Source organism: Pleurodeles waltl, chromosome 12, assembly GCF_031143425.1.
Source record: "Pleurodeles waltl isolate 20211129_DDA chromosome 12, aPleWal1.hap1.20221129, whole genome shotgun sequence".
Lineage (NCBI taxonomy): Eukaryota > Metazoa > Chordata > Amphibia > Caudata > Salamandridae > Pleurodeles > Pleurodeles waltl.
The window spans coordinates 628,062,094-628,088,562 of NC_090451.1; the positions used below are offsets into that span (position 1 = coordinate 628,062,094).

A 26,469-nucleotide genomic window follows, 5' to 3' on the forward strand; every position below is an offset into this window, starting at 1 on the left:
TCCAGGGCGAGCATCATGTAGTCTAGTGCAGTGGCTTACAGTGATATTTAAGTCCTAGATCTTGCAGACGTCGCAGTCTTTCTGGAAGTCAAAAACCTAGATCTGTGCTCTGAGTCAATAACCTGCAAGAATATTAAGATGTGGCTGAGAAGTTGCTTCCAAAAGCTGTTCTTGAAGAGAAATATGAAATGTTGTTATGGTAGAAGGAGGTCTCTGAAAGTAGCGCTCTTTGCTCACAGTTAGAGGCTGTTAATGGTGCCTTGGTGATCTCCGAGTCTTCGATCAGATTTGAATAATGTATCCAAATCTGCCCTTCCTGGACTCTGTACAGTTGTATGGAATGTAAAACTTTGGGTGGGGACATGTTGAAGGTTGTAAGCTTTGAGAGTGGTTGATGGCCGGTCTTGCTTTGTAAACTGGAAATAGTTGTTTGCTTCTTTCTTTACTCAATTGTGGGAAGTTGGTTAGTTTGATCAAAAATCCAAATCAACTCTGAGCAACAAATATTGATGCTTTATGTGATGGGTAGGAAATAACCTTGCTATTGTCTGCGAGGTCCTGGAAAATGTAAACTATCTTTAGCCAACTGAGTTCCACTATAGAAACGATGATGTGCCGCATGCCAATCATTGGAAGTCTCAGTTAACCCTACCATTGTAAACTAGGATGATGGGAAGTTTAAGTACTCCTTAGGAAAAGAAGCATTTGCAGTGGGTCTCACATTTGCTCGAGTTAGAGCTATTAGCGTTGTAAATTCCTAACTGGACTTCTCTTGCCACTTAAAATGAAAAGTAAAACAGTTGACATACGCGAGCCGACTCAAAGTGCCATGGCCGCCGTGAGCATGAGCGGGAAGGAGAGGCACAAAAAGAAGTTTGCTCGCAGTCAAAGGTATTGGCAATCGTGCAAATATCCGTGTAACAGGGGAAGCCTGCAAGGTGGTAACAAAACTGCCCCATGAAAGGACAAACGTAAAGCATTTACCAAAGATGATAAAGGATTTTTGAAAAGCAAGCCCACAAACAAGTGAAAGTGGTGGGTGTGGTTAAAAGTCCACAATTCTTACAACACGTCTAAGCGCTTGTGTGCACAGCCTAAAAAGTACATTTTTTTTTTTTTTTACCATACCACTTTGTATGTGCTTTATTTCAGCAACATTTGTATCTTATGTAAACACATGCTTTTCTTTTTCTACGACATTGACTTTTTTTCTTTTCCTTCAGTTCATGCTGCCGTAATTGCCATTAATGAAGCAGTGGAGAGGGGGATTGTGCAAGAAACAATGGCGTCCCTACGGAATCCCAATGCTTTGCTGGTCCATTTGAAGGAGGCCCTGGCAGCTGTTTATCAGGAAATGCTCTACCAGGCCAAGGCAGAAAAAGCTGCCAATGCCCGGAACAGAGTAAGACATTTTGAACACCTAACTGAGATTTCATCCAGCTTGCAGAGATACTCCCATGTTGCATTTCTTTTGCTGTAAAATGTTTGTTCTATTTGCGTTGTGGCAGTTGACAATGCATTATGGTTGGTGAGAATAACCTTGATTACTAGCATCTTGCAAGCTTCTAATTTGTTGTGAGGTATCCTCCCCCCCCCCCCCCCCTTTTTTTTTTTTTGGGTGGGAGGGGGGTAAACCCTCAAATCTGTTTGCTCAACTGTCAATCACTTTTTATTTCCATCCACCATGGCATACAGCACCACAACATATTCACTAAAAGAGAAATACACTACAGTTCACGGGCTGGTGATCCAATACTTGACTTAGCCAGTGTTTTTGTTTTTCTTTATCTTCTTTAATTTCTTTAATTTCTTTAATTTCTTTATTTCCTTTTTCTTTTTTTCATCCTCATGTGTTCGAAGTGTTGAAACACAAAGACAGTTTAAAGTTGAAACGTTCTCTTGGTGCAGTGAGAATTGTATTTTTCTGTGTTGTGCACGAAAGCTAGTGTACACCTAACTGTGACTGAAGCACCTATACTGTTTTCTTAGAAATATGTCATGATTTATACTGTAATTTGTGTTTTGTTTGACGAATGTGGTTGCATGTACATAGCAAGATATACATCCTGCCTTTAAGCCTCCCCGTTGTTTCTTGATTCTTTTCAGAGCTTCAAGAGCTGCCTCTTTACTGAGGTTGTCCTGACTTTGAGTTATTTTATCTGTCTCTCTAGGACCTTCTCTCCCTCTGCAGATAAGACTTACTTTGAGGTGCCAAGTTTTTGGAATGTGTATGGTGGGTGTAGATTGTGCCACCCTTCAATCCATGTCAATTCCAGAGCTTTATAAAGACAATTTTTAGTTTGACTGGAAATATTAATCTATATTCCTGGCGCTTTCCCCTGAATTTCACCATAATCTCCCTGTGGATGTCGTCTTCTGTTGATGGATTTTTCTCATATATTCTGGAAAGACCTCTTTGTAAAATAGCTCTCCATTGGACCTAGAAACCTTCAGAATAGTGACGATCTGCACTTTACCTCAGCCGATCATCCTTGGGTTTAGACCCTTGGTTTTCTTGCCAAGCTGCAGACATGTAGTTTGTCTTACCTATTTGAATGCAGTTGACCCTGTGTGTTCCTGGCCTACTTTTAACAATCCTAACATTACTTTATTTTCTTGTGAATGGTAACAGAAGCTATCTGACAATTCTTGGTTTAGATGACTAATGGAACAATATTACCTCTAAAGTTCAATCACCCATTCTATCCATGGCACCACTGCAGGACAGATCTTGGTGTATTCTCATTGTATATGAACCAAAATTGTTGTTATGATGAAGGCTTCTTTCTCTTTCGCAAATTTTTAGGGGCTTCGAGGTACATTGGAAGCTGAAGATATTTATGACACATGTTTGACGCAGGCAGAAATTCAAGGAAATCTCAACAAAGTCAACTGTAAGCTTGATAGTGTATTATTATTGTTATTGTTAATTATATATATATATATATATATATATATATATATATATATATATATATATTTTTATAGTTCTAGTTCATCATCATCCACTTGTAATCCTTAAATACCATAGCAAGATAATTGTTTTGTTAGATTATTTCCAAAAGCAAGTACTCATGAACATTCTTTTAAAGGCAGTGTTAAACGTATTGCTTTATTTACTTTATTTAAAAAGGACCTCTTTGACTGGAGATGTAAAGGGGGAGGTTCCAAAAGATTAAGGGCCTCATTATGAGTTTGGCGGTCCCATCACAGGACTACCAAACTCATGGGGAGAAAGTCCCCCCCTCTACCCTATTACAATGTTCCCGCTAGTCTGCAAAGCAGACGGTGCGTATTCCGACTGGACAGGGTGGCACCAGCACCGCCCATGCCATGGGCATAGGCAGTGCATGGGCCCTATGTGGCCCCCGGCACTGGCTTTCCGCCAACCTTTTCATGGTGGGCTCCCTGCTGTGAAAAGGCTGGCGGAAAGTGGGGTTGTAATCAGCCAGGCGGCGCAGAGTTCAGTGCCACCATGGCTGATTACAAGCCTGATTGCCGTCACCCATCAAGATTTATGAACCTAGCAGGGACGGCGGTCTTCATGCAGGTCTGCCCACCAAAGTCGTAATTTGGCGATCAGACTGCCACAGCCTCAGCGTTCTGACCCCCCCCCCCCCACCCAACCACAGGTTTGGTGGTCTCATGACTGCCAAACTTGTAATAAGGCCCTACGTCTGCCATGTATAGTGGACTGCTGTGGGGTTATTTTAATGAACAGGTAATTGGGGGTGGGGGGGTGCACCTGTCTTAAATATAATTTTAGTAAAAAATGTTCAGCTCCCTCAAATAGTTGTTTAATTAGGATTCATTATAGTTGGATGAATGCACCCTTGCTGTATCTTGAAGTTGTTTTTTTCAGGATTTGAGGTTTTTAGAAAATTGTAAGTACTTGTTCATACATGCGTGACCTTCCTTCTGGTGTCACAGCACAGAAGCATAATGTTCTACTTCGAACATAGCTTTAAATCACTTTGTTTAAATATCCTATGCTCAGTGCAGGGTTTTGCAGTACTTTTGGCTTTCTCCTGGAAGTTTTTACAATGGATCAACACCTACATTCTTTAATAGTTTTACTGTATTTGAGACTTCTTTTTATTCTAGTGCATGGGGCACTTGAGCATGTGGATGAAGCCCTGGAGAGGAGCGATGCCCTTGCCCTGTATACAGCCTTGCAGGATCCTGTCCTTGCACTGCGTAGGGTGCACCGTGAAAATTCAGAATGGTATCTAGAGCAGCTTACTATTGATCGAGAGCAGAAAGCATTGGTAAGTATGGATATGGTGCTGCTAATTAGCTGGCACTGTTTAAAATGCATTTAAACCACAAATTTATAGCATGGTATAGTTTGCTCCCGCTACTAGTTAAAATCCTAAAAACCTACTTTTGGTAAAAATAATACTGTATGAATGATCTTAAGTCGTAAGCTCCTTAATTTTTTTTCATAGAATCGAACATCCAAAATATGTTTGGTGGAACTCTTCCCACTGGCAGCTCCCTAGGAGCAGAGATTATCTTGGAGCAAGCCCTCCCTCCCAATAAGTGTGTACATTTTTGTGCATTAAAGCTTTTTTTATCTCCTAGTGTACCAAATTAGTAACATTTTTGGAAGGATGTTCATTTTGTATTACCACAATTATCCTTGCACAAGAAACTAGAATGGCCAAAGGAACCCCGAGTCCATCAAGTACTGGTAAAGAGGAGATATTACGGTGGATAATAAAGCGGTGCTATACTCTGTTCAGAATAGATGTTGAAGCTTTGAATGCTCCAGAACAATATCTAATATTTGGTGAACTGTTGACAAGTTGCCCTCCTGTGTGTGCTTCACATTATAGGAACTGGGTTGTGTGGATCTGCTGGACAAGGAGGAGATCCAGGCGGGGCTAGATGCGGCCAACCTGAATGCAAACCAAGAATACGCTAGTAAGCAATGTGACTTGTTCTTCTGAGACATTTCTTTCTTGATATGCAAGGTATATAGAGAAATGCTCTTTTACAAGCTCTTCTTTGAATTTTGACAGGAATAAAACAGAAAAACGACACAAACCATACCAGTGGGCATCTTTAGAGGCACTAAGGGCACAAGGAAGCAACATTTTGGAAAGGCTTACATTCCAAAGTTAAATTTATACAGACGATCTGTTTTGTGTATTTATAGTACAGAAATAGAAATCTTTGTTTGCCTGTGTTTTCTTTCGTGTTAGATGTCAAGTAGTGGTGATCAGTATCTAGAAGGTTAATTTAATTCAGTTTCCTTATTTTACAGGCAACCAAGCAGTTGCCTGCATAAATGCTGCTGTCCGAAAGGGGGTTGCTGCTGAAACCTTGAAGGAGCTTGCGAATCCGGATGCTCAGCTCCCTGATGTGTACACATTTGCAGCAGAACTTTACCAGAAGGAGCTTTCTGTTCTGCAGAGGCAGAAGCAACAGGTCACTAATAGTTCATGTTCTGTTATAGGTGTTTAAATCATTGCTGGATCTCCGTGTATGACTACCCCTCTCATAATCCACTATTATATCCTGCATATCCTAAATGAATGTAACCAAAATATTGCTCCAGGTGTTGTCAATAACCCACACTTGTTGAGTTGGCATGAATGCTCGTCATTCGTGCCACCGGTATTCAAGTGATGTTGAGACTTGGTCCATTACTGGTTCTGCATGTTTTGAAGTATTTCAATGGGTGTTTTAAAGGGATCGCAAAGACCAGAGATAAGTCTACTCCTTCCATTTAATCCAAAGAATTGTTTCTAGATGCAAGACAGCATTCCAATGCATATAATGTATTTTTAGTATTGTATACACATAATCCATTAGTGTTGTTGGGTGTTCTGTGGACTTGGCACCCTTGAGTGCCCATTTCCTCTTGACCTGGTACTCCTTGCCAGCTTACTTCTCTGAAAGAGATGAGGTCAAAGGCACCACATATGGGGTGCTCTTGAATTGCTTTCTGTTCCATACTACTTCTTTCCTCTTGGCCTTCTGCTCAGCCTCTGTCCATCAATATGACCTGCAGTGGCTACTCTGTCCAGCCTTTGGCCCAGCCGCACGTAAGGTCTGGGTTGTGCCATCCCCTTACATCATTGCCATCTGACTTGGACTACCCAGCTTTGATGGAGATATTGCTCACATATGGGAATTGTTTAAGTGTGAACAGGAGGAATCCAAGGCCTGAGCCTGGGTAATTTGCTTAAGACTCATTTATGTAGTTCTCCTCGGCTCTAGGTACTGGTTCAGATTTTAATGCATCTCTGAATCAAACTTCTAAAAGATAAAACTAAGACAAAAGCTGTAAAAGGTGGTGTGCGGGGAAACGCCTGTGTAAACCACGGTTCATGTAAATTACATGTACTATGGTATCTTGGGCATCCTTGCAACATTTGAATTGGACGCTTTAACCTTACTACGACACAGAATGTTAGGCGTGGAGAATTCCACATTATAATATACTGGCTGGGGCGTAAAGGATGTGATGGATTGGTATTTGGGCTGCCTATTGCCCCTTTTGTCTTCTAGTGGATGATGGCAAGGCATTCAAGGTGCATTCGATGCCATGTTGATTTGATTCTTCTTAAAATCAATTAACAATTGAATTGGTAATTTCTAGGTAACGCTGCTTCTGCCTAATATAGCTAGGGGCTGTTGCTATGCTTGCTTGACTCTGAAAGGTATTATGGTTGCTTTTTTCTACCAGCATGCGGTTTATATTACACTTCATATTGCCATGCTTTTAAATTATAGATGGTGCATTTTGTGTTGCAAGTAACAGGAGTTACCATGCCTATCCATTCACATTGTTTTGGCATTCTCTCCTGCTTTTGCTTGTCTTCCTGTTGGTTTTCTTGCTTTAAAGCAATTTCTCCTACTTTCTCACTTTTCTTTTTTGTGCCCATACTAATTTATTTTCAAATGAGTGCAACTGTGATGTGAAACTTTTATTCGTCCATGCAGGGTGACTTGTTGCAGGAGGAACTGTTTGTTGCTGTAGAGATGCTCTCTGCTGTCGCTCTGATCAATAGAGCCATAGAATCTAGAGACCTGAACGAATTTTGGGAGAATCTGACTAACGCTGCCACTGGGCTGGCTGATGTGGAAGAAGAGCACATCCAGCGGTGCGTGTGCTGGGAAATCTCATTTTCATAATTTAATGTTTTTTGAAAAGTGAAAGTATTATGCATGTGGGCCATTTAATTGGTGACTTTTTTTATTGGTGTGTAAACAACAATTGAGGGTGACACTGAGTATTAACACACAAGAACTGTCCCTTTTTGTAGAAGGCAAGTGTGCGCTTCCTGTTATACTGTCATGACTGGCCACTACTTGCCACATGGTACTTGGTAATGGTGAATTTCTAGGTAGTTCACATGGTATGTAATGCTATCTACTCATCGATGTTTTTGATCTTAATCCTGTGCATAAGTAACATTTGTTACTGAATTCCCAGCTAAGTGGATGAAGAATGCCCACATAAATTATTAATTCGAGGCTTGGGAGAGCCCTCTGTGGGTTGGGAACAGACCAAATGCCTAAAAGCAGTCATTTTCCTTTGTTAGAGGGATTCATCGGCTGCTCTCCCTATTTTCCTTGTTTGTGTGGCACAACTGACTCCAGGTTCAAGATTAACTTCTCACTACGGCAGTGATGGTCTCCTTCCATGTATAATCGACTGTGTAAACCAACCTTTGTGTAAATCTGATTGGAATGAAAAGAACAATTGCTTGATTCATCTAGAATACTATAGCGTGACTTATCTTTTTACATTTACACCTTTCCTAGTCTATCAACTATGTGCTTGGCTGGGTATAAAGAAAGGTAATGTGAGGTGAACTCTAGATTGCCAACACCATACGGGTGTCAGATTGCTCCCTAAAACCACCAATATGGCCTCTTTTCTGTGGAACAAGGCAGCAAAATGTCACTTTGTTTAGAACGACCAAAATTGTTACTGCAATTATACCTTCAGGCAGTGAATATCTGCACTTACTTGAAGAATTATGCCGTTACGAAGGTGTCAAGATTACATTATTGATGTGCTTAGGACCTTTATTTACTTAGACATTATAATTCATATACACTCAATGCATTCAACAGCATTCATGTTATAGGTCGTGTCACTTTATGGGAAAACTTTACATCCTATCCCAAATTAGAAAAAGTCGATCAAATAGTCAGTTGCTGAAATTCATTTATTTCAGACAGAATAAAATTAGAATCCTGTCCCATAAAGAGACCTCCAAGATGTTTAGCATAAATATGGGGTAGAGGGAGACAGAAGGCAATGCATCCAAATAATGTCCAGGTGAAGGGTATGTTCTAATGAGTAAAGTTGTTTGACGGCTCAGCAGAGTTGTGTGTTGTGTGAAATGATGGATGAGGAGTTATTCAGGCATAGGCTCCAAGCCTGGTGTCCTAATAGAGCCACAGATAGTTGTTTAGTATAATGCCACCAGTTTTGGTGCATTCAAAAACCTACTTGCAGGTAGTCGTTTAGGATTAGCCTGCAAATGTAATCCAATATTGCCCATAGGTCCTTGATTTTAAAGGGTACCTTTTTTACAATAGGCAGCTGGGCACATCTCCGTCAACCATTCATCTCATGCTCTAAGTCAAGCTCACTGCCAGCTCCAGTAAAAGCCCTAATGGCAAGCAAGGGGGATTTTACTGCTGGCAAGAAAAGTGGGACAGTTGTCAGCCTTGAAGTATGTCCCTAACAATAGTAAATTGGCAGGAAAATAACCTTTGTGCATTTAGTCTTAGCTGTGGGTCTTTCATGGAGCCACATAAATTTCTCTAAGATGTGTGGCAGAAGCTCATCCTGAACAGGTACCCATTTTCAATTCAAATGGATTTTCAGAGTTTTTTTTTGGGGGGGGGGGACATTCGCTTTTGGTTGTTATTCAAGGGTGAACCATGGCAATTGTGAGGAAATGATTCCTAGAGGAGTGACTAGGTACAAAGGCCTCTATGGTTTTGAGTATTAGAGATGGCGCTACTTTTTATAGTCTTGAGGCTAAAGTTTTAGCCAATATTTTCATGTCCACATTATTGAAGGATATTTAATAATAGCTGCAACACTGTGGGGGTCCTTTCAGTCTGTGGAAATGTGAGATATGTTAGTCCTATTGGAGATCTACCGGAATTGGTTCTGTATCTGTAGGAAGTTGGCTCTGTATGCACTATTTCAAAGTAAGGAATAGTATGCACAGAGTCCAAGGGTTCCCCTTAGAGGTAAGATAGTGGCAAAAAGAGATAATACTAATGCTCTATTTTGTGGTAGTGTGGTCGAGCAGTAGGCTTATCAAAGGAGTAGTGTTAAGCATTTGTTGTACATACACACAGGCAATAAATGAGGAACACACACTCAGAGACAAATCCAGGCCAATAGGTTTTGTTATAGAAAAATATCTTTTCTTAGTTTATTTTAAGAACCACAGGTTCAAATTCTACATGTAATATCTCATTTGAAAGGTATTGCAGGTAAGTACTTTAGGAACTTTGAATAATTACAGTAGCATATATACTTTTCACATAAAACACAAATAGCTGTTTTTAAAAGTGGACACAGTGCAATTTTCACAGTTCCTGGGGGAGGTAAAGTATTGTTAGTTCTTGCAGGTAAGTAACCCACCTACAGGGTTCAGATTTGGGTCCAAGGTAGCCCACCGTTGGGGGTTCAGAGCAACCCCAAAGTCACCACACCAGCAGCTCAGGGCCGGTCGGGTGCAGAGTTCAAAGTGGTGCCCAAAACGCATAGGCTTCAATGAAGAGAAGGAGGTGCCCCGGTTCCAGTCTGCCAGCAGGTAAGTACCTGCGTCTTCGGAGGGCAGACCAGGGGGGTTTTGTAGGGCACCGGGGGGGACACAAGTTCACACAAAAAGTACACCCTCAGCGGCACTGGGGCGGCCGGGTGCAGTGTAGAAACAAGCGTCTGGTTTCCAATGTAAATCAATGGGAGACCAAGGGGTCCCTTCAGCGATGCAGGCAAGGGGGGGCTCCTCGGGGTAGCCACCACCTGGGCAAGGGAGAGGGCCTCCTGGGGGTCACTCCTGCACTGAAGTTCCGATCCTTCAGGTGCTGGGGGCTGCGGGTGCAGGGTCTTTTCCAGCTGTCGGGATTTTAGAGTCAGGCAGTCGTGGTCAGGGGGAGCCTGGGGATTCCCTCTGCAGGCGTCGCTGTGGGGGCTCAGGGGGGACAACTTTGGTTGCTCACAGTCTTGGAGTCGCCGGAGGGTCCTCCCTGAGGTGTTGGTTCTCCACCAGTCGAGTCGGGGTCGCCGGGTGCAGTGTTGCAAGTTTCACGCTTCTTGCGGGGATTGCAGGGGTCTTTAAATCTGCTCCTCTGAAACAAAGTTGCAGTCTTTTTGGAGCAGGTCCGCTGTCCTCAGGAGTTTCTTGTTCCTCTTGAAGCAGGGCAGTCCTCTGAGGATTCAGAGGTCGCTGGTCCTTGAGAAAGCGTCGCTGGAGCAGAATTCTTTTGAAGGCAGAAGACAGGCCGGTAGGACTTGGGCCAAAGCAGCTGGTGTCTTCTTTCTTCTTCTGCAGGGGTTTTCAGCTCAGCAGTCTTCTTCGGTAAGTTGCAGGAATCTAAATCCTTAGGTCCAGGGGAGCCCTTAAATACTAAATTTAAGGGCGTGTTTAGGTCTGGGGGGTTAGTAGCCAATGGCTACTAGCCCTGAGGGTGGGTACACCCTCTTTGTTCCCCCTCCCAAGGGGAGGGGGTCACATTCCTATCCCTATTGGGGGAATCCTCCATCTGCAAGATGGAGGATTTCTAAAAGTTAGTCACCTCAGCTCAGGACACCTTAGGGGCTGTCCTGACTGGCCGGTGACTCCTCCTTGTTATTCTCATTATCTCCTCCGGCCTTGCCGCCAAAAGTGGGGCCGTGACCGGAGGGGGGCGGGCAACTCCACTAGCTGGAGTGCCCTGTGGTGCTGGAACAAAGAGGGTAAGCCTTTGAGGCTCACCGCCAGGTGTTGCAGTTCCTGCCTGGGGGAGGTGATAGCATCTCCACCCAGTGCAGGCTTTGTTACAGGCCACAGAGTGACAAAGGCACTCTCCCCATGTGGCCAGCAACATGTCTCGAGTGTGGCAGGCTGCTAGAACCAGTCAGCCTTCACAGGTAGTTGGATTAGGTTTCAGGGGGCACCTCTAAGGTGCCCTCTGGGGTGTATTTTACAATAAAGTGTACACTGGCATCAGTGTGCATTTATTGTGCTGAGAAGTTTAATACCAAACTTCACAGTTTTCAGTGTAGCCATTATGGTGCTGTGGAGTCCGTGTTTGACAGACTCCCAGACCATATACTCTAATGGCTACCCTGCACTTACAATGTCTAAGGTTTGGCTTAGACACTGTAGGGGCACAGTGCTCATGCACTGGTGCCCTCACCTATGGTATAGTGCACCCTGCCTTAGGGCTGTAAGGCCTACTAGAGGGGTGACTTATCTATACTGCATAGGCAGTGTGAGGTTGGCATGGCACCCTGCGGGGAGTGCCATGTCGACTTACTCGTTTTGTTCTCACCAGCACACACAAGCTGGCAAGCAGTGTGTGTGTGCTGAGTGAGGGGTCCCTAGGGTGGCATAAGATATGCTGCAGCCCTTAGAGACTTTCCCTGGCATCAGGGCCCTTGGTACCAGGGGTACCAGTTACAAGGGACTTACCTGGATGCCAGGGTGTGCCAATTGTGGAACCAAAAGTACAGGTTAGGGAAAGAACACTGGTGCTGGGGCCTGGTTAGCAGGCCTCAGCACACTTTCAATTCAAAACATAGCATCAGCAAAGGCAAAAAGTCGGGGGGTAACCATGCCAAGGAGGCATTTCCTTACAGTTTCCTTGTAGGTAGCATAAAGCATTAGTGCCAGTCGTGAGAGCCAAGCTTAATAAAATTGTTTGGGAAACCATCCTCCCCAGCATACATGCAGGTGAGAAGGTTAATATTTTGTTATTGCTTGCAGCATGATTTTGCCTTCAAGGCATGATCTTCCTACTGGCGAAAAAGGAGAACTTCAAGTGGCTTCAACAAATCTTCATCAGCTGCTGAAGTATTATCTGAAACAAAGCTATACTGCCTCCATGAATGGATGCAAGGCTTCAATTGTGTCAACTGGTGGTTGAGATGACAGCTGTCCTGTCCCTTTCCTCGGATAGGGCTATCTGCATTTCCCTCTCACGTAGATGAAAAACCCATAGTTTCCCAACCGTTTCACCTCACTCCTTGTAGTACAATTTCAGCTTCCTCCTTTATTGAGAAAGAGGAGTGCCTTCCTCAGACCGGGGTATGGGTGTGCTGTGTATTGAGCTGTTAAGGTTTTTGGTCAGTGTCCAACCAACATTAAGATCTGACTTTGCTTTGAGTTGTAATGGAGTCCAGCATCAGGATTTCCTCTCACCCCCCTCTTGGTAGCCTACCCTGTTGCTTGAAGGAGCAGGTGTTGATCGCATAACGTCTTTCTGCTTTATAGAAGCAGATGTGGGAGTAGAGCATTTTCTGGTTTGTTGTTCGTATGTATTTGGTGGTTGCTTCTTATTGTTGTCTACAATGTGGAACATATGATGACTGTATTTTTATGAGACCCTAGTTCTTGTATTCATTCTTTGGCAAGTGTCAATGTAAATTTGGTATAGTAACAACAGCTGTAGTTAAAATTTGCTTTGTGTTCTTCCTCAGTTACTTTGATAAGTTGTGGAAACAGAAGCTTCAGCTCCCAAAGTTGGGAGTTGCGTTCTTGAGCTGGAACGACCTACAGGCCTGCGTAAATGATGTCAATGGATCAGTACAAGATGAACATGACAGTAAGTGATGTGGGCACTCTGCGACCCTAAGCTGTATTGCTTTGTACAGATGGATACACATCTGTGTTGTATTGTAATTACATTTATATAGCTCTTACTACCCTTAACTTTGAAACACTTTACGCTTGCAGCACCCTACTCTGGAACCAAATGTTTGTGATGAATGAGCGGTTAATAGTTGATTTTGTTTACTGGGATTAGTTATGCAGTCAGAATGAAACCATTCCATGCATTTACTCCAGTGTCTTTTTGTGGTGGATTAAATTAGTTGGATTTAAGTGTTATTTTTAGTGGTGAGGTATGTGAATTGATAAAGAAGGTTGGTGGGGAGAGTTAGAAATGATTATATATTGTTAGGTTGTATAGTATGTCTTTCCAAGGAGGACAGGTTAAAATCTTTGAGATGAAATGTGGGCAGTTTTCTAAAATACAGTAATGCAGATTAATTCAGGCGCACACATGACTGAGAGTAGGCTGTACTCTGGAGGCATGCATAGGATGGAAAGTACGGAATGGGTCATTCAAAGATGCACTTTTAGACATCAACCTTTCATTTTAAATGGGGGGTAGGAAAGGTAAGACAAAGGTTGAGGGTGGTGGGCAAAATACAAATCAATCACTAATAACGCAACTAATTAACTGCCCTCCATAAATTGGTGCAAGGGCCGCAATCTACTTTAGCGGTCTGAAGTTGTCTAAAGCAAGAAGGGTCATGGCATAGCTGCGATGTCTGAAACTCATGATTGCATAAAAGGCATTGGAGGGGAAAAAATGACCAGATTAATTATTTTACCACCAAGCTGAAGTTTGTTTTGTTGGCCCACCTGAAGACCGCATCAAAAAGAATATGCAGAGCATGGAGAGCTGCTCTGTCTGCTTTTTTGTAGTATCTTGAAACCCAATGGTGCGCTTTTTTGTCTGTTTGTGTGTTTTGTTTTTTTTATTTTTATTTTTTATATATGTTCTGTTGGGAAAGGCCGCGCAATATTGACAGAGGGTGGATGAGGTAGGGCACTGAAAAGGAAAATAAAGTATCTTCTGAAAGCTTCAAGAAATGGAAGGAGACTGGATAAGGAAAGCAATACTTGGGCCACGCTCCAGTTTAGGGAGAAATGCACAAAGAGGAAGTGATGTCTGCATCCGCTGAACAAAGAGAAGCAAGGGAATGAGCGACAACGAACGTAACAAACAATAAGCAATGAGTGGGCTCTAAGCCCTCTGTAAGTAAACAAAATGTTTCACAAACTGCACCACATGTACTCTCTCAAGCAAGACCTAAAATAAAGGGTGTTGAGTGGGGCGGGTGTGAGCAAACTATCAAAAGGGGTGAAGGCAACCTCCAAACGTACTGAAGGCCACAAAACAGCAGTGCCCTAAAAAACATTATGGGATTTAGGGTGAAAGCAGGAGAATGTTTAAGGACTGAGTAGGAATGTGTCCTACCTGCAGGGAAACAGCCTTTCCCATGCAGCCTTTTCTCCGCAAGACCTTCACCATACTGTACTTTTCACAGAGGTAAGTTATTTTAAATAACATATTTTTTAGGTAAAGGGCGGTATGGTTGATTTTACAGCTCATGTGTAGGTAGAGGTTAAGGGTAATTTAATGTTTGGCGGGTGAGTAGAGGCAATGGGAGATAAGAGAGAAGAGGTTAAGAAAATTAAGGATTTTAGGTTTCAGTGGTGTGTTGGGGTGAAGGGAGTAAAGTTGAAACCAACATTTTGAAAATAGTGTATTTGATGAACAAAGCATTATTTAAATTATTAAAGAGGGTTCACCAACAAATAAGTAAATGTGAAACAGCAGCAAATATTGATACTTAAAAAAAAAAAAAAACAGATCCTGAATGGCAACAGTCTTAAATGTATGTTTACTGTTTCATCATCAATAAGTGACAGACGACCAAAATATGTTTTGGAAATCGGTCACCTATGACAAAGTTTTGTTATTGATAGTTGTTTGCATTTGGCTCTTGCATCGACCGGGAAGTGAGAGCTTAAGTTCTGATGGTTTCAAGTTGTTTTGCAAGCAAAAGTAATGGACGGGCTAAAAGTTCTTCTTTTGTGGTGTGTGTGTGTGTGTGTGTTGGTGGTGATTTTTTTTTTTTTTTTTTTTTCCTCCTTTCTTGGAAAACCTAGTTGTAGGTTTTAGCATGTGCGCTGGCTCAGGCGAGACCTAAAGATGAATAAAACTGTTTCCACCATTTGTTCAATGCTACGCAACACTAACGGCACAATTTTTGGTCAGTGACAAATGTGCCCCATATACATTTTTCAGTGTTATTTATATAGGGTATTGTGACGTACACCATTTAGATGTAGGCAAACGAAAATGATCTTAGAACATTGTACCAGATGAGCTCTTTACTTCAAAATGTTAATTTCACGGTAGATATGTGCAGTAGATGAGGTTACAGTGTACACTGGTAAAGTGAGTGGCGTGCAATGCACCGCAAGTACAGCAGTGTCGGGTTGCAGCTTTTTTCATTTCTTAAACCTTTTAATATGTCATTTATTAGATGACGAGTGAGTGACATATCTAGGATCTGTTTTAAGTGTGATTGCGTGGATCCATAAAGTAAGGATTCTTAACAATCCTGCAGCAGATTGTTGTGGTCCACACTGAACAAACAGCATATTTAGTCTCAATAACATTTGTATCTGCAGAAAAATGTTGTCCCTCTTTTACATTATGTGAGTAAAATGGATTAGAATTTTTCTGGAGTCATTCAAAAGAATGAGTTCACATTTTTTTTCTCGCAACATCAGTGAGCTGTGTTTACATCTCCATTGCAGAAATTGTGGCAATCGGTCTCATTAATGATGCACTAGAGCAGAGTAACCCAGAGAAAACGTTGACTGCTTTGCTGATGCCTGCTGTTGGGCTGACTGACGTGGCACTCCCAGTTGCCAAGCGCTATCATCATGTCCTGGCTGGTGCTCGTCGACGTAAAGCACAGGTATTTCCTACCATAAGCACAGGGTCCCTACTATACAGCCTCTAGTGATCTCTGTCCATTTTGACACATACGTTTATAACAGAGCACCATGTTGTCACCCTCTAGTGAGCTGTGTACGCTACATACAGAAAGTAAATCTAGAAGTACTGGCCTTAACCAATACTGTTGTTGCCAGAAAGAAGGGAATTTAATTTTAATTGTTAATACCCATATTATGTTTGCTATTTTTAGGTTGAGCGGGCAAGCGCTCTGGGCTGTTGTAATCCATCTCTGGCCTTTTAACCACGCCCACCGCACGCCCATCACTTTTACTCGTTTATGGGCTTGCCTTTCAAAAATCCTTTATCATCATTGGTAAATGCTTTGTTTGTCCCTCCTTGGGGCAGTCGGTTACCGCCTTGGCCATCGACCCTTTTACATGGATAGTTGTATGTTTGCCGATAAGTTTGACTGCAAGCAAACTTTTTTCCCCTTTTTGTGTCTCTCCTTTGCGCTCAGGCTCATGGTGGCCGTGGCGCTTTGAATCGGATTGGGTATGTCAACTATTTTACTTTTCATTATCAATTTATGTGGCAAGAAAAGTCCAGTCAGGAATTTACCATGCCAATAGATCTAACGTGAGCAAACACGAGATCCTTGCATTGCAAATGCTTGTTATTACTAGTTAAAAAAATGAGAGCTGGAAAAAAGTTCCTTACACACCTTTACATGTGTTTCTGTTTGGCTAACTTTCAATATTATGCTTTTGCAGGTGACCAGAGATGAAGGAGCCTTACTTTGGTTGGAGGAGATCCGGGAAGGTGTCTCCCAAGCTAACCAAGACACGGAGAGGGCAAGAAAAAGTAAGCATTCTGTGCTTGGTTACGACTTTGTAAAACCATGAGGTGGGAGGGTTGTATCTTTTACTCAGCAGGTTCATATCCTTTATTCAGTAGGCATCTGCTCTTTGAGTTGTTTGTCTATTCCTCAAACAGGCTACCATTTGGTCGTCTCAAAACCAGATGTTAAATAATATTGTGGTGATTATTGTAAAATATGTCAGTAAAGGACCACTCAAAATATCAAATATTGCCTTTACCATGTATTCATATTTGAAGCAAATCTACAAATGCATGCACTTTCTCCCTTTCAGTGGCTTTGGGTATAGCTGCTATTAATCAGTCCATAAAGGAAGGGAAGCCATCGCAGACTGTCCGTGTGCTGTGCAATCCAGATGTGGCTTTGTGTGGCGTTGTGACGGATTGTGCTGCTATGTATCAGACTGAGCTTGCCAACAAGATGAATATCAAAAGACAAACTGGTAAGTATAATTTTCTGCGTTTTGAATGGCATTCTTTTGAGAATAGGAGCAGATGTTTACTTTTCAGAATCTAGAGTGGGGGTGTGCCTGCAATATGAATAGGGGGTGTTCTATTTTTGCTGTAGCTTTACGAGCCTGGATGTCTGTTTAAAGCATTACAGCTTGTTTTGGTGAGTGTTGTATTTAGCGACATCATTTTGTTGTCCTCCCCTTTGTGTGGTTGACGAATGTCTATCTTTTTGTCAACATGTGTAGTGGGATAACTGGCTTGGTAGTGGTGATGTCATAATAGGCATGGTGGCACAGTTGGCCAGACCATCTCCACTTAGTTTGCACCTACAAATAAACAAACAGCAGTGTTTTTGCCTTCCTGCCCAGCCAGTCTGCTTCATGAGAAAGATTGAAGATTCTACAGTTTCACACTCTTATGTGTCCTCAATACATATGCTGCTGATTTATAAATACATCTAAAAAACTTGAAAAAACACCTTTTGGAACATGTGAATGTAGTCATTGCAGACAGTTTTACAGCAGCCATCTGCCATTCGGGTACACTGACCAGCAGTGCCTCAAGGACTTCTGAGTTACTTTCCACAAAACTGTCAGTGTTACAAAGGTGCAGCTGTATCTTTCGTTTAAACTTTAGACATTTTTTGGAAGCTTTCTAACTTTTGATTTTGATGGCCATGTGCAGGCGATGTGAAAAACCTCTGGGTGAAGCACAACTTGAAGGATGGTGGCGAGTATTACTTTCACTTGCGAACCTTTGAAGGGACGTGGGACCGGCCGCACGGTTTCCTTTCCAACAGCACTCACCTGAGCAGTGGTGAAATACAGGTGGGTTCTATGGGGTGCTGTATGGTCTCTTGCCACCACAAGCTACCTACAATCTATTTTGTGTTTGAAGCTGCCTCAAAGTAACTATTCTTTAATGCAGTATGTCTGTTGGTGTCCAAAATATGAATTCTGTTACTACGAGATTGTTAACTGGTTCCTCAAATTATTTGAGATGTAGCAAAACATTAGGCATTGACAACAGAGGCTTGCCAAAAGCACTTTGTTTTTGTTTGTTTTTTTGTGTGTGTTCCCTCAGTGGTAGCTGTGAAACTTCTAGCCTCTACTCATTTTGTGTTACTGGAAACTAAGGTTCAGAAAAATTGTGACCATACCTTGTGGAAATTAGATTAATTCCAGTTTTCATTGCTGTATTTCTGAAGTGTACTATTAAAATATTTTTGTTTTAATTACCACCCCGCATATCCTATTACAATGTAGAATTTTTGCTGGATGAAGGGCGGGGGGTCACGATTTTCTCATGTGCTCCATGCATTTCTGGTGGGAAAGAATGTGCAGCACATAACACACTCTGGTCTACATTATTTCTATACAAAATGAATTGCACATCAATTGTAGCTTTTGGTTATTTAGGTGACATGTTATTGGATAACATTATGTGACTAGAAGACTACTCGAGGTAAAACCACTTATTTGGTTAAATGGATAAACGAATGGTGTAGTCCAGTGGTTCCCAACCTGGGATCTAGGGACCCTTTGGGGTCCGCGAAGCCTTCTCGTGGTCTGCGACTGCTTAGAAATTGTAAACAATATTAACAGATTAGGTACCCAGCTTTCAGTAATAACTCACAGGGGGTCTCCGGATACCAATAATAATTCAGTTGGGGTTCCAGTAATGATAAAGTGGGGGTCCACAGAAATGAAAAGGTTGGGATCCACCGGGATAGTCATCTAAATAAAAGCTGGTGATGCCAATTGAGTGATCACTGAATGACTGTTCACTGTAATCAATCTGAGATAAATACACCACAAGTTTTATGTACTGTCAAAGTAGCTCTGTTCAATTAGAATACAGCTTGGTGACAGTTTTCCCAATGGTGGTGGGGTTTTGGAATACAGTTGTGATTTTTGTTTGTTTCTCATTATATTTTTTTTATTCTCATTTTCTTTTTTGTTTAAAGAAAAAAAAAAAACTTACTCTCCCATTCCAGTCCCCCCTCCCCCTCCCCAATTGTCAGAGCCCTCTTTTGAAAGATTATAGGAAGTGCTTACTAGAGCAATTTGTGTTTTTTAGAAGACCGGCGCAACTTGTTGCATTTCCCACACAAAACTTGCCTAATGAGCCTCTTTCCTTGTGGCTATTTGCATCTCTTTTGGAGCAGTGACCTTGAACTCTGTAGTTTGTGCAATCCGTAAGGTAATTGTTGAGTTGATAATACCCTTAGCAAGGGTAATATTTTCTTTTTTTCTTTCTATTAAGATGCAGAGAGAGAAAAGGCCAACAAGCCCTGCTCTCTAGGGCCCCTTGTAATAACCGCCATAACCTCTATGATGTTCATACATTCTAAATTCTATGATGTGGTTCTGTCTCGTGTTAGAACTGTGTTGCACTTAAAAGTAAACCTAACAGTAATCGTAGATAATTCAGTAGAAAGGGCATTAGTCTGCACTGAGGTGCAACGGACTAATACTTCCCTTCAGTAACACTTTTTCTTATGGATGCCTTATTTGGCCACATATTACTCTTGTTTGACAATATACTCTGCAATCCGATTTGATCTGGAACATTTTGCAACTTTGCACTAACTCTCAGGCAGAAGCTTGATGGGTAAATTGGATGCAGTCTGGTCTGAACGGTTACAGAAGAAGTTACCCTTTCTTGGAAGAGCCCTGATGACTTTGTACACAAAACCATCTAAAGAGGTGTTTTTCAACACTTCTTGATATTTCTTGACCTCAACCTGAGCTACTACAATCGGGAGATGTAAAAACTAAGATCAGCGTTTTAGCCCTCTGGTGAAATTTCCCCATCTGTATAGAAAAACAGGCAATTGGATCTTTGTGCCGATGTACCTATGAAAGTTCTTTCTTTCAAACAAGAAAAAAGAACTGGATATGTAGTTTAACTTTGGTGAAAAGCAGAGTCGCAGTTTTGACACCGACCACTTGGCTCCCCCATGTCGCTCAATTGGGGAGTCCTCAGGTTAAAACCACATTCAACCCCCTCTGAGTAGGGACAACAGATATTGGTGGAAAATAGTATCAACTTATAATTGTGAAAAGAACCTTTTCCCCTGACGCCAGTGTTTTACTTGTGAGTCTATTCCATTTCTGGGTACTCCTATGGCACTTTTGGAAAAATGCATATGAAATCAAACCAGCTGGGATGTTTGCCTGAAGTGGACATTGATTATTGACTCATTTTGTATACATGAGGGTTTTTTTATATTTCTGACAAGAAAGCTGAATCATAATAGGAGTTGGGATCCATAGGCCTCCCATGCATGTGCACAACGTGTCATGGTAATGCATATTTACGTCCGTGCTTCATATTCTAATATGTACTCTCTCCTATGCAGTATTTTTCTCTATATATGCGTACTGCTGAGAGATGTGTGTGCCCAGAATGGACACCGTCACACAATCTTCTACGTGAACTGCTTCTCTAAGTGTACGCTTTTGAGGAGTAAGACCCAACTTTAACTGTGGCCCTGCTATAAAGCCCTTCCTGTCAGAAAAAGAAAGAGACCACATTTTCTTTAAAAGCAGTTTAAATCTGGTATTCTCTCTAGGAATTCAGAGCAGCACACTTAATGAAGTGATAATTAAACCAAATAATAACTAATGGCTATCAAATTGCACACCAAATGAATACATAGGTGTTCCCATTGCAACTATTTGTAAATCCCTAAAATAGGTCAAATGAATCTCTGCTCAGTTCAACAAATACAAATTAAATAGCAAAAGTATGGTCTGTAAAGATTCAGTACAGAAGTTTTTACATGCAATGGTGGTAAATACATCTTTGAGACATCTGCTGTGTTTTTGTTTTTTTAACACTATTTTCAAAGAATTTTGAAGTTCGGAATGTATTCTGTTTTTACTTCTGAGTTGCAGCAATTTTACCTTGAGAATCACAAGGAGTCCCTGGACAGATTCTAGAAATCTAGGTTTGATAATGAATTCCAGGGGCTGTCTTACACAAAGTACTCTGGGGATGCACTAGGCGTTGATGTCAACTTTGTGTGCACCTCCCAATTGGTACTTTTGGTATTACACGCAGTGGCTGCAGACGCTTGTGCAGCCCCTTCTGTAATAATGATAGCACGGGTGCAAGTGTGCATGTGCTATTGTGAGAGCACGTTCCCTCAGTTGAATTTGGGTGTGGTCCCATGCAAATGAGGAAATCTCTGCCTCTGCGCTGACGCTGTATTATGGTCGCTGGTGCAGAGAAGCCATCGGGACGTGCACTGATAGTATGCTAGGAAAAGGTGTCACACTGTCAGTGTGCCTCCAGAGGGAAGACCTCAAGTGGGAGACAAGGGTCCTATGGACCCTCCAGACACCCTCCTATAGGCACATGCAGTCACTCACTGCATCTGCCTGCAAAGGGATCTCTCTCCCCTCTTGATAGTGCCGGCAGGTTGTCGCCTGCACAGTGAAACTTAAAGCGGCTTGTAAATAGCTGCTATTTATTTCACTTGAATGCACTGCAGCTAGGGCAACCCAGAGTTCTTGGCTGCCCTTTGAGCAGGGAAATCACCATATTAGGACTCTGTAACTTTTACCCTAAGGTGCCCGAATAAGTTGCAAAGGTGAGTTCCCAAAGCTCTGAGCTTGCTATTCAGAATATTCTAGTTTGTGCCCTTACTGAGTCCCCCTAACTGAGAGGAGTGTGCCTCAATGTTGTTTCTGAGACCCTTGCTCAGTATGGGCTTAATCAGGATTTAAATGCTGAAACCAAATAAGGCTGAATGGCATCTTAGCTTTACATTTCCAGTGGAATGTCATCCAGCAGTTCTGGCTGACTACTTTCTGCTTTGGAGCTAGCCCAACAACGATTTATATGTGGTGAGTCACATTCTGTAATGGAATAGGCAAGCTTATGAAACATTTATATCACCATGTATGAATCGTTTATAAATCACTGGAATTATACTAGATAGCATTCAATAACTTGGTCTTCCTTTAACCTTTTACTGTGCATCTCTTATCTTGTGAGGCTCTTCCCTGTCCGTATACAACAACGGACACACTTTAGGTCTTAATAAACAAGGCAGTCTTAAGTAGGAAACCCATCACAGCAACCTCAAACCTGGCTTAATACTACTTTGTCTCTGGGATTTTGAGATCAAACCTACTAGGCATTATGAAACTAAGACCAAAAAGCATAAGAGTTGGAACATGACAACACTTACTGCCAAACTCCAGCACAAACTGGGTTTGGCATCCTAACCACTGTATTACAAGATCAAACGACATCTACAATTTACTCTATTCAATAAAACCCCTTGGCTATACATAATAGAACACGTTCACCCTTCTAATAATGGGACCATGCTGCAACGTAAGACCTAGTAATCGGATGGAAGTCAATAACTGTTACTCCCTTCCGACAGGCCTTATATTGCTAGATCTTCCAAGTCTGTCTTTGAGGGGCGTTAGAGGAGACACTGAGATAACGTAAAGTTGGTCAAGCTGCAGTGACTAGCTTTGACACCCATTGGATTGCTTGTGTTTACTAGCGTTCTTAAATGGCTTTGGCATGACATCTACTGGTGTTATACAGAACTCCTAAATAATATTACATTCCTTTTCCTCCTGAAATAACTAAAACCTTGCCCCAATCCATTCATTACTTGTTTATTGACTTAATTATTTTTGTATTCGATCATTCTGATGTACAGTCAATTGTCTGCTATTTTTGCATCCATTCCTAATACTTAATTTAATGTTTTCTAAATTATTAAACTGTTTAAAAGCTGCCTCACGGCTAGTGCCATTTAAAACCCTCAACACCTCTGTGGGAGTGAAGGTTTAACACTACAACCCTGTACAGGTTTTTACTTTGGATCTCCATTGATGAGGCAAACCACTGCTTTGCTATATATTACAGCCCGAATATGAATCCGTGCAGGCGTCTTAGTGTTCACAATGTTGCGCAAAACTTTGTGCAATGACTGAAGTTGCTAAATCACATTTTGAAATTTTAAAAATATTACTGAGATGATTTTTTTGACCATTTTCAAAATTCTGTGTTTGTATTAGTCCACAATCGCTGCAGTGAATGCTGCATACACACGTGAGCAGCAGTGGGAAGCCAATACAGAGATCATCGTGCGACTACAAGCCCTCATGCGAGGATACCTGGCCCGCAGGCAGTTTGCAGACCGCACAGTCCTGCTTCGCAAGCAGTTGCCAGACATTATTAAAATCCAGGTATTTTATGATCTTAACATCTTCTGGTTAGCTGTCTTCATCACTTGAAGTGCTTGATGTGCGATGTATGAGGATGTTATAGTGACTGTACGTTTTTACATCTAAAATGCATCTGTGAAAAGGGAAACGCTCTGATGGTTAGCCCAAAAAAGAGTTGGTTTAATTTCGCAATTAATTCTTGCTGATTTTTCATCCAGTGCATTTTGAAGCGTTTGTTTAGATTTGAACATCTAAAACCTGCAATTCTGTTTCAGATTTGCTGTCAGATGCTCCTTGGCTCATGTCAAGTACTTGCAACAAGTTTTCTTCTTCAAATTTCTCTTTCTAACATCTTAATTAGAATGTTTGTGTCCCTTGCCCCTGGTAGGGTGTTTCTGTGACTGTATTGTTGTACATTACTATGTTGGTTACATGAATCTAAAGCATTTTTCACGGGCAGGTGTTGGTATGTTCTCTCTTCGATGATAATTCGGAGCCTGGCCCGTTCCATCTTAGATCTGACTTCTCAACCAAGGCCATAGCAAGCACATTTGATGTGTCATCCATGTAATTGTTAGATCCAAGTTACCACCAGATCTCTATGAATTCGACTTTACTCCCAACTGATGAAACATTCGGGCCGCTGTAGGTCATTGAAAATGTGCATTGCCTTGTTCGTTTCTGATCCCTTCAAGTTCGTTCTTTTCTAAGTGCCATCTGTTCAGCTAATTGTGGCACAGTCAGTCTTTTGGGTCAGGATAAGATTTCAATTCTTTAAAAGCTTTGTTATGTATATTCAGGCACATTGGCGAGGATTCTTGCAACGACGAGCTTACCAGCAAAAACTTTTCTACTTCAGAAAGTGTACCTGTGCTGCAGTAAAGGTACGGATTTGGTTTTTCTCCAGCCATTTTTCATTTTCAGTACCTTTGCCGTTTGTGAAGTCAGCGTTTATTGGCTGTTAATACTGCGCTGGGGACTCCCATCAAACCAAAGCCACAGTTCTTGAGCTTCCCAATGTGTTACATAGCTAGAAGAGTTTCTAAAGTCTACCTAATTAATTTGAAGTATTTTGCAGGTACATTTTATACGTACAAAAACGTCCTGTGGCAATCTCATTTCGCTTGGATTTTTATTAAAATGTATTAATATGAAAATATTCTACTGTAATTTAAATGAAATAAAAATAGGTATGATGACTGTCAATTACTGATTAGTTACCTATCACCTGGGTGAATATTCTAAGAGCATGATTATAGGAGAAGACTGAGTTTATAGTCACCTGTAGAGTTAAATGGATTTTGGAAGCACACCCCGTGTATGTGGTAAGGATGAGTATTGGCTTAAAAGGTGGTAATTAAACAAAATGAAAATGCAAGTAAACAACGTCGATGGTAGTAGTGCCAGCAAGCAATACGTGATTCTAGTCTCTACTGCCTTTCTTGCCCTTTACGTAGAGCTCATTTATGTACTTGAGAAAGGTTGGCTATTTGCATACCTGTTGTAAAGTTTTCTAACGTTGATTCTGTTCCCAAGATCCAATCTTATGTGAGGATGTGGCAAGCTCGCAGAAGGTACAGAGCTCGGCTGCGGTTTTTCAGGAAAAATGTGAGTCTTTACGTAAATCCCTATAATTCAGTTACAGTTGAATCAGGTGTTTGCTGGGGCTGGCGTACAACTCTATAAATGGGAAATTATTACTGCATGTGGAAAAGGTTGGTTTACTTAGTTTTACTTATGTAGCAAAGTCGTATTATAAACGTTAGTTTGAAAATGTCACTTACGAGAAAAGCACTTCAGCATCATGTGCACGTCCTTTCATGTCAAAACATTTTGTTTTGATCTCTGTGGGAGCCATCATCTGATCCTCTAACAGTATTAAAAACATTTCCTACATTTCTCCAGGAGTGAGTACAGGGTGTACAGACCTACCTGCATGCTAGTGCGATTTCTATTTTAAATTGCTTACCAAAATTACTTGTGAAGAAGTTTAAAACCCTTCCCTTCCCAGCCCCTCATATGTTTATCAATTGTCTTCACTTTGAAGAATTTGCACATCCACTATAGGAAAATGCCTCTTTTTGCAGATTAACCCCCACAATTTTACTCTAATGCTGCTGTTTTTTTTGACTCTGCAAATGCACCACAGCCTGCTAACCATACCTCAGTGTCGGTGTTCTGACCCTATACAAATTGCATAGACCCAATTGGCAAGGACTGACTTATAAGTCCCTAGTATATGGTACCCAGGATATTCAGGGCATGTGAGGCAGAGTCTCCACTCTGGGCTGCAGCACTGTTTGTGCTAACCTGTGTGTGACCAGATACAAAATGGCTCCCAGTCTGCCATTGCAGACTGGAAGGACAGTGTCTTTACTGCCAGTTTGACTTTGCCGTTCACTCCAATGGTAAAACCACACTATCCCTTAACACTATATACAAGTCTTCCCTAAGGAAGGCCTATAGAGCCCTATAACATTGAGTTGTATTTTGTTCAGTAAGATATATATATCTCTATCTATATCTATCTCTCTCTCTCTCTATATATATATATATATCATAACAGCAACACTTCAAATTGTTGTTTTGCTGAGGATAAAGTTAGTAGCACCATTGGCTATCAAAGGGTACCTGTTGGCATTACAGCCCGGCTAACTGAACTCCTGAATAGAATTACCTAACTGGGACATGTAAGGTAGCGAATTAATAGTGGCATTAATCCCAACCTGACGCCCAGGTCTAATTTAATACCACTATTAAAGGTGAACAACTTATAGAAAGTTGCCACTCTGTGCTCCAGCTAGCCCTGGGGCCTCACCAGGGCCTTGGCACACAGACAGGTTTTTGACCATCTAGGGAGATGTGTGAATGACTCCCCAGCACAGGAACAAAAGCAGTTTCCTTGAAGAGAGGTGTCGCCTCCTCTCCCAGGATGCCCACTCAAGGGTGTTGGCCCTAAAGGTGAGCTTCAAAGGTAAAGCCGCCTTTTTGAGGAAAATAGCACCAACACCCCCGAGCAGGATGCCTTTTGTTCCTGCAGTCAGAGTGGAGACTAGGTCAAGGAGGGAAAACTACCTCCCCCACCACCCCCTAAACCGATTATACTGCATGTATCCCTCTGGTCGCCACACCTCTAGGGTTTCCTACTAAGCTCCTCACAACCAAGGAAGGGTCATGCCATTTTGAAATGGTCAAGAAT

The 26,469-nt window shown here is 41.8% G+C and overlaps 1 protein-coding gene across 1 annotated transcript in view; it reads left to right on the forward strand.

The window, feature by feature from the left end:
* IQGAP3 (IQ motif containing GTPase activating protein 3) overlaps positions 1-26,469 on the forward strand; it is a 158,035-nt gene that overhangs the window by 23,070 nt on the left and 108,496 nt on the right. Inside the window, exons 8-21 of the mRNA XM_069218034.1 lie at positions 1,224-1,402; positions 2,807-2,894; positions 4,105-4,268; positions 4,839-4,926; positions 5,270-5,433; positions 6,955-7,115; positions 12,674-12,798; positions 15,594-15,757; positions 16,509-16,599; positions 16,890-17,057; positions 17,752-17,894; positions 23,121-23,291; positions 24,071-24,154; positions 24,807-24,878. Coding sequence (XP_069074135.1) covers positions 1,224-1,402; positions 2,807-2,894; positions 4,105-4,268; positions 4,839-4,926; positions 5,270-5,433; positions 6,955-7,115; positions 12,674-12,798; positions 15,594-15,757; positions 16,509-16,599; positions 16,890-17,057; positions 17,752-17,894; positions 23,121-23,291; positions 24,071-24,154; positions 24,807-24,878 — 1,862 coding nt within the window. The remainder of the gene's footprint in view (positions 1-1,223; positions 1,403-2,806; positions 2,895-4,104; positions 4,269-4,838; positions 4,927-5,269; positions 5,434-6,954; positions 7,116-12,673; positions 12,799-15,593; positions 15,758-16,508; positions 16,600-16,889; positions 17,058-17,751; positions 17,895-23,120; positions 23,292-24,070; positions 24,155-24,806; positions 24,879-26,469) is intronic.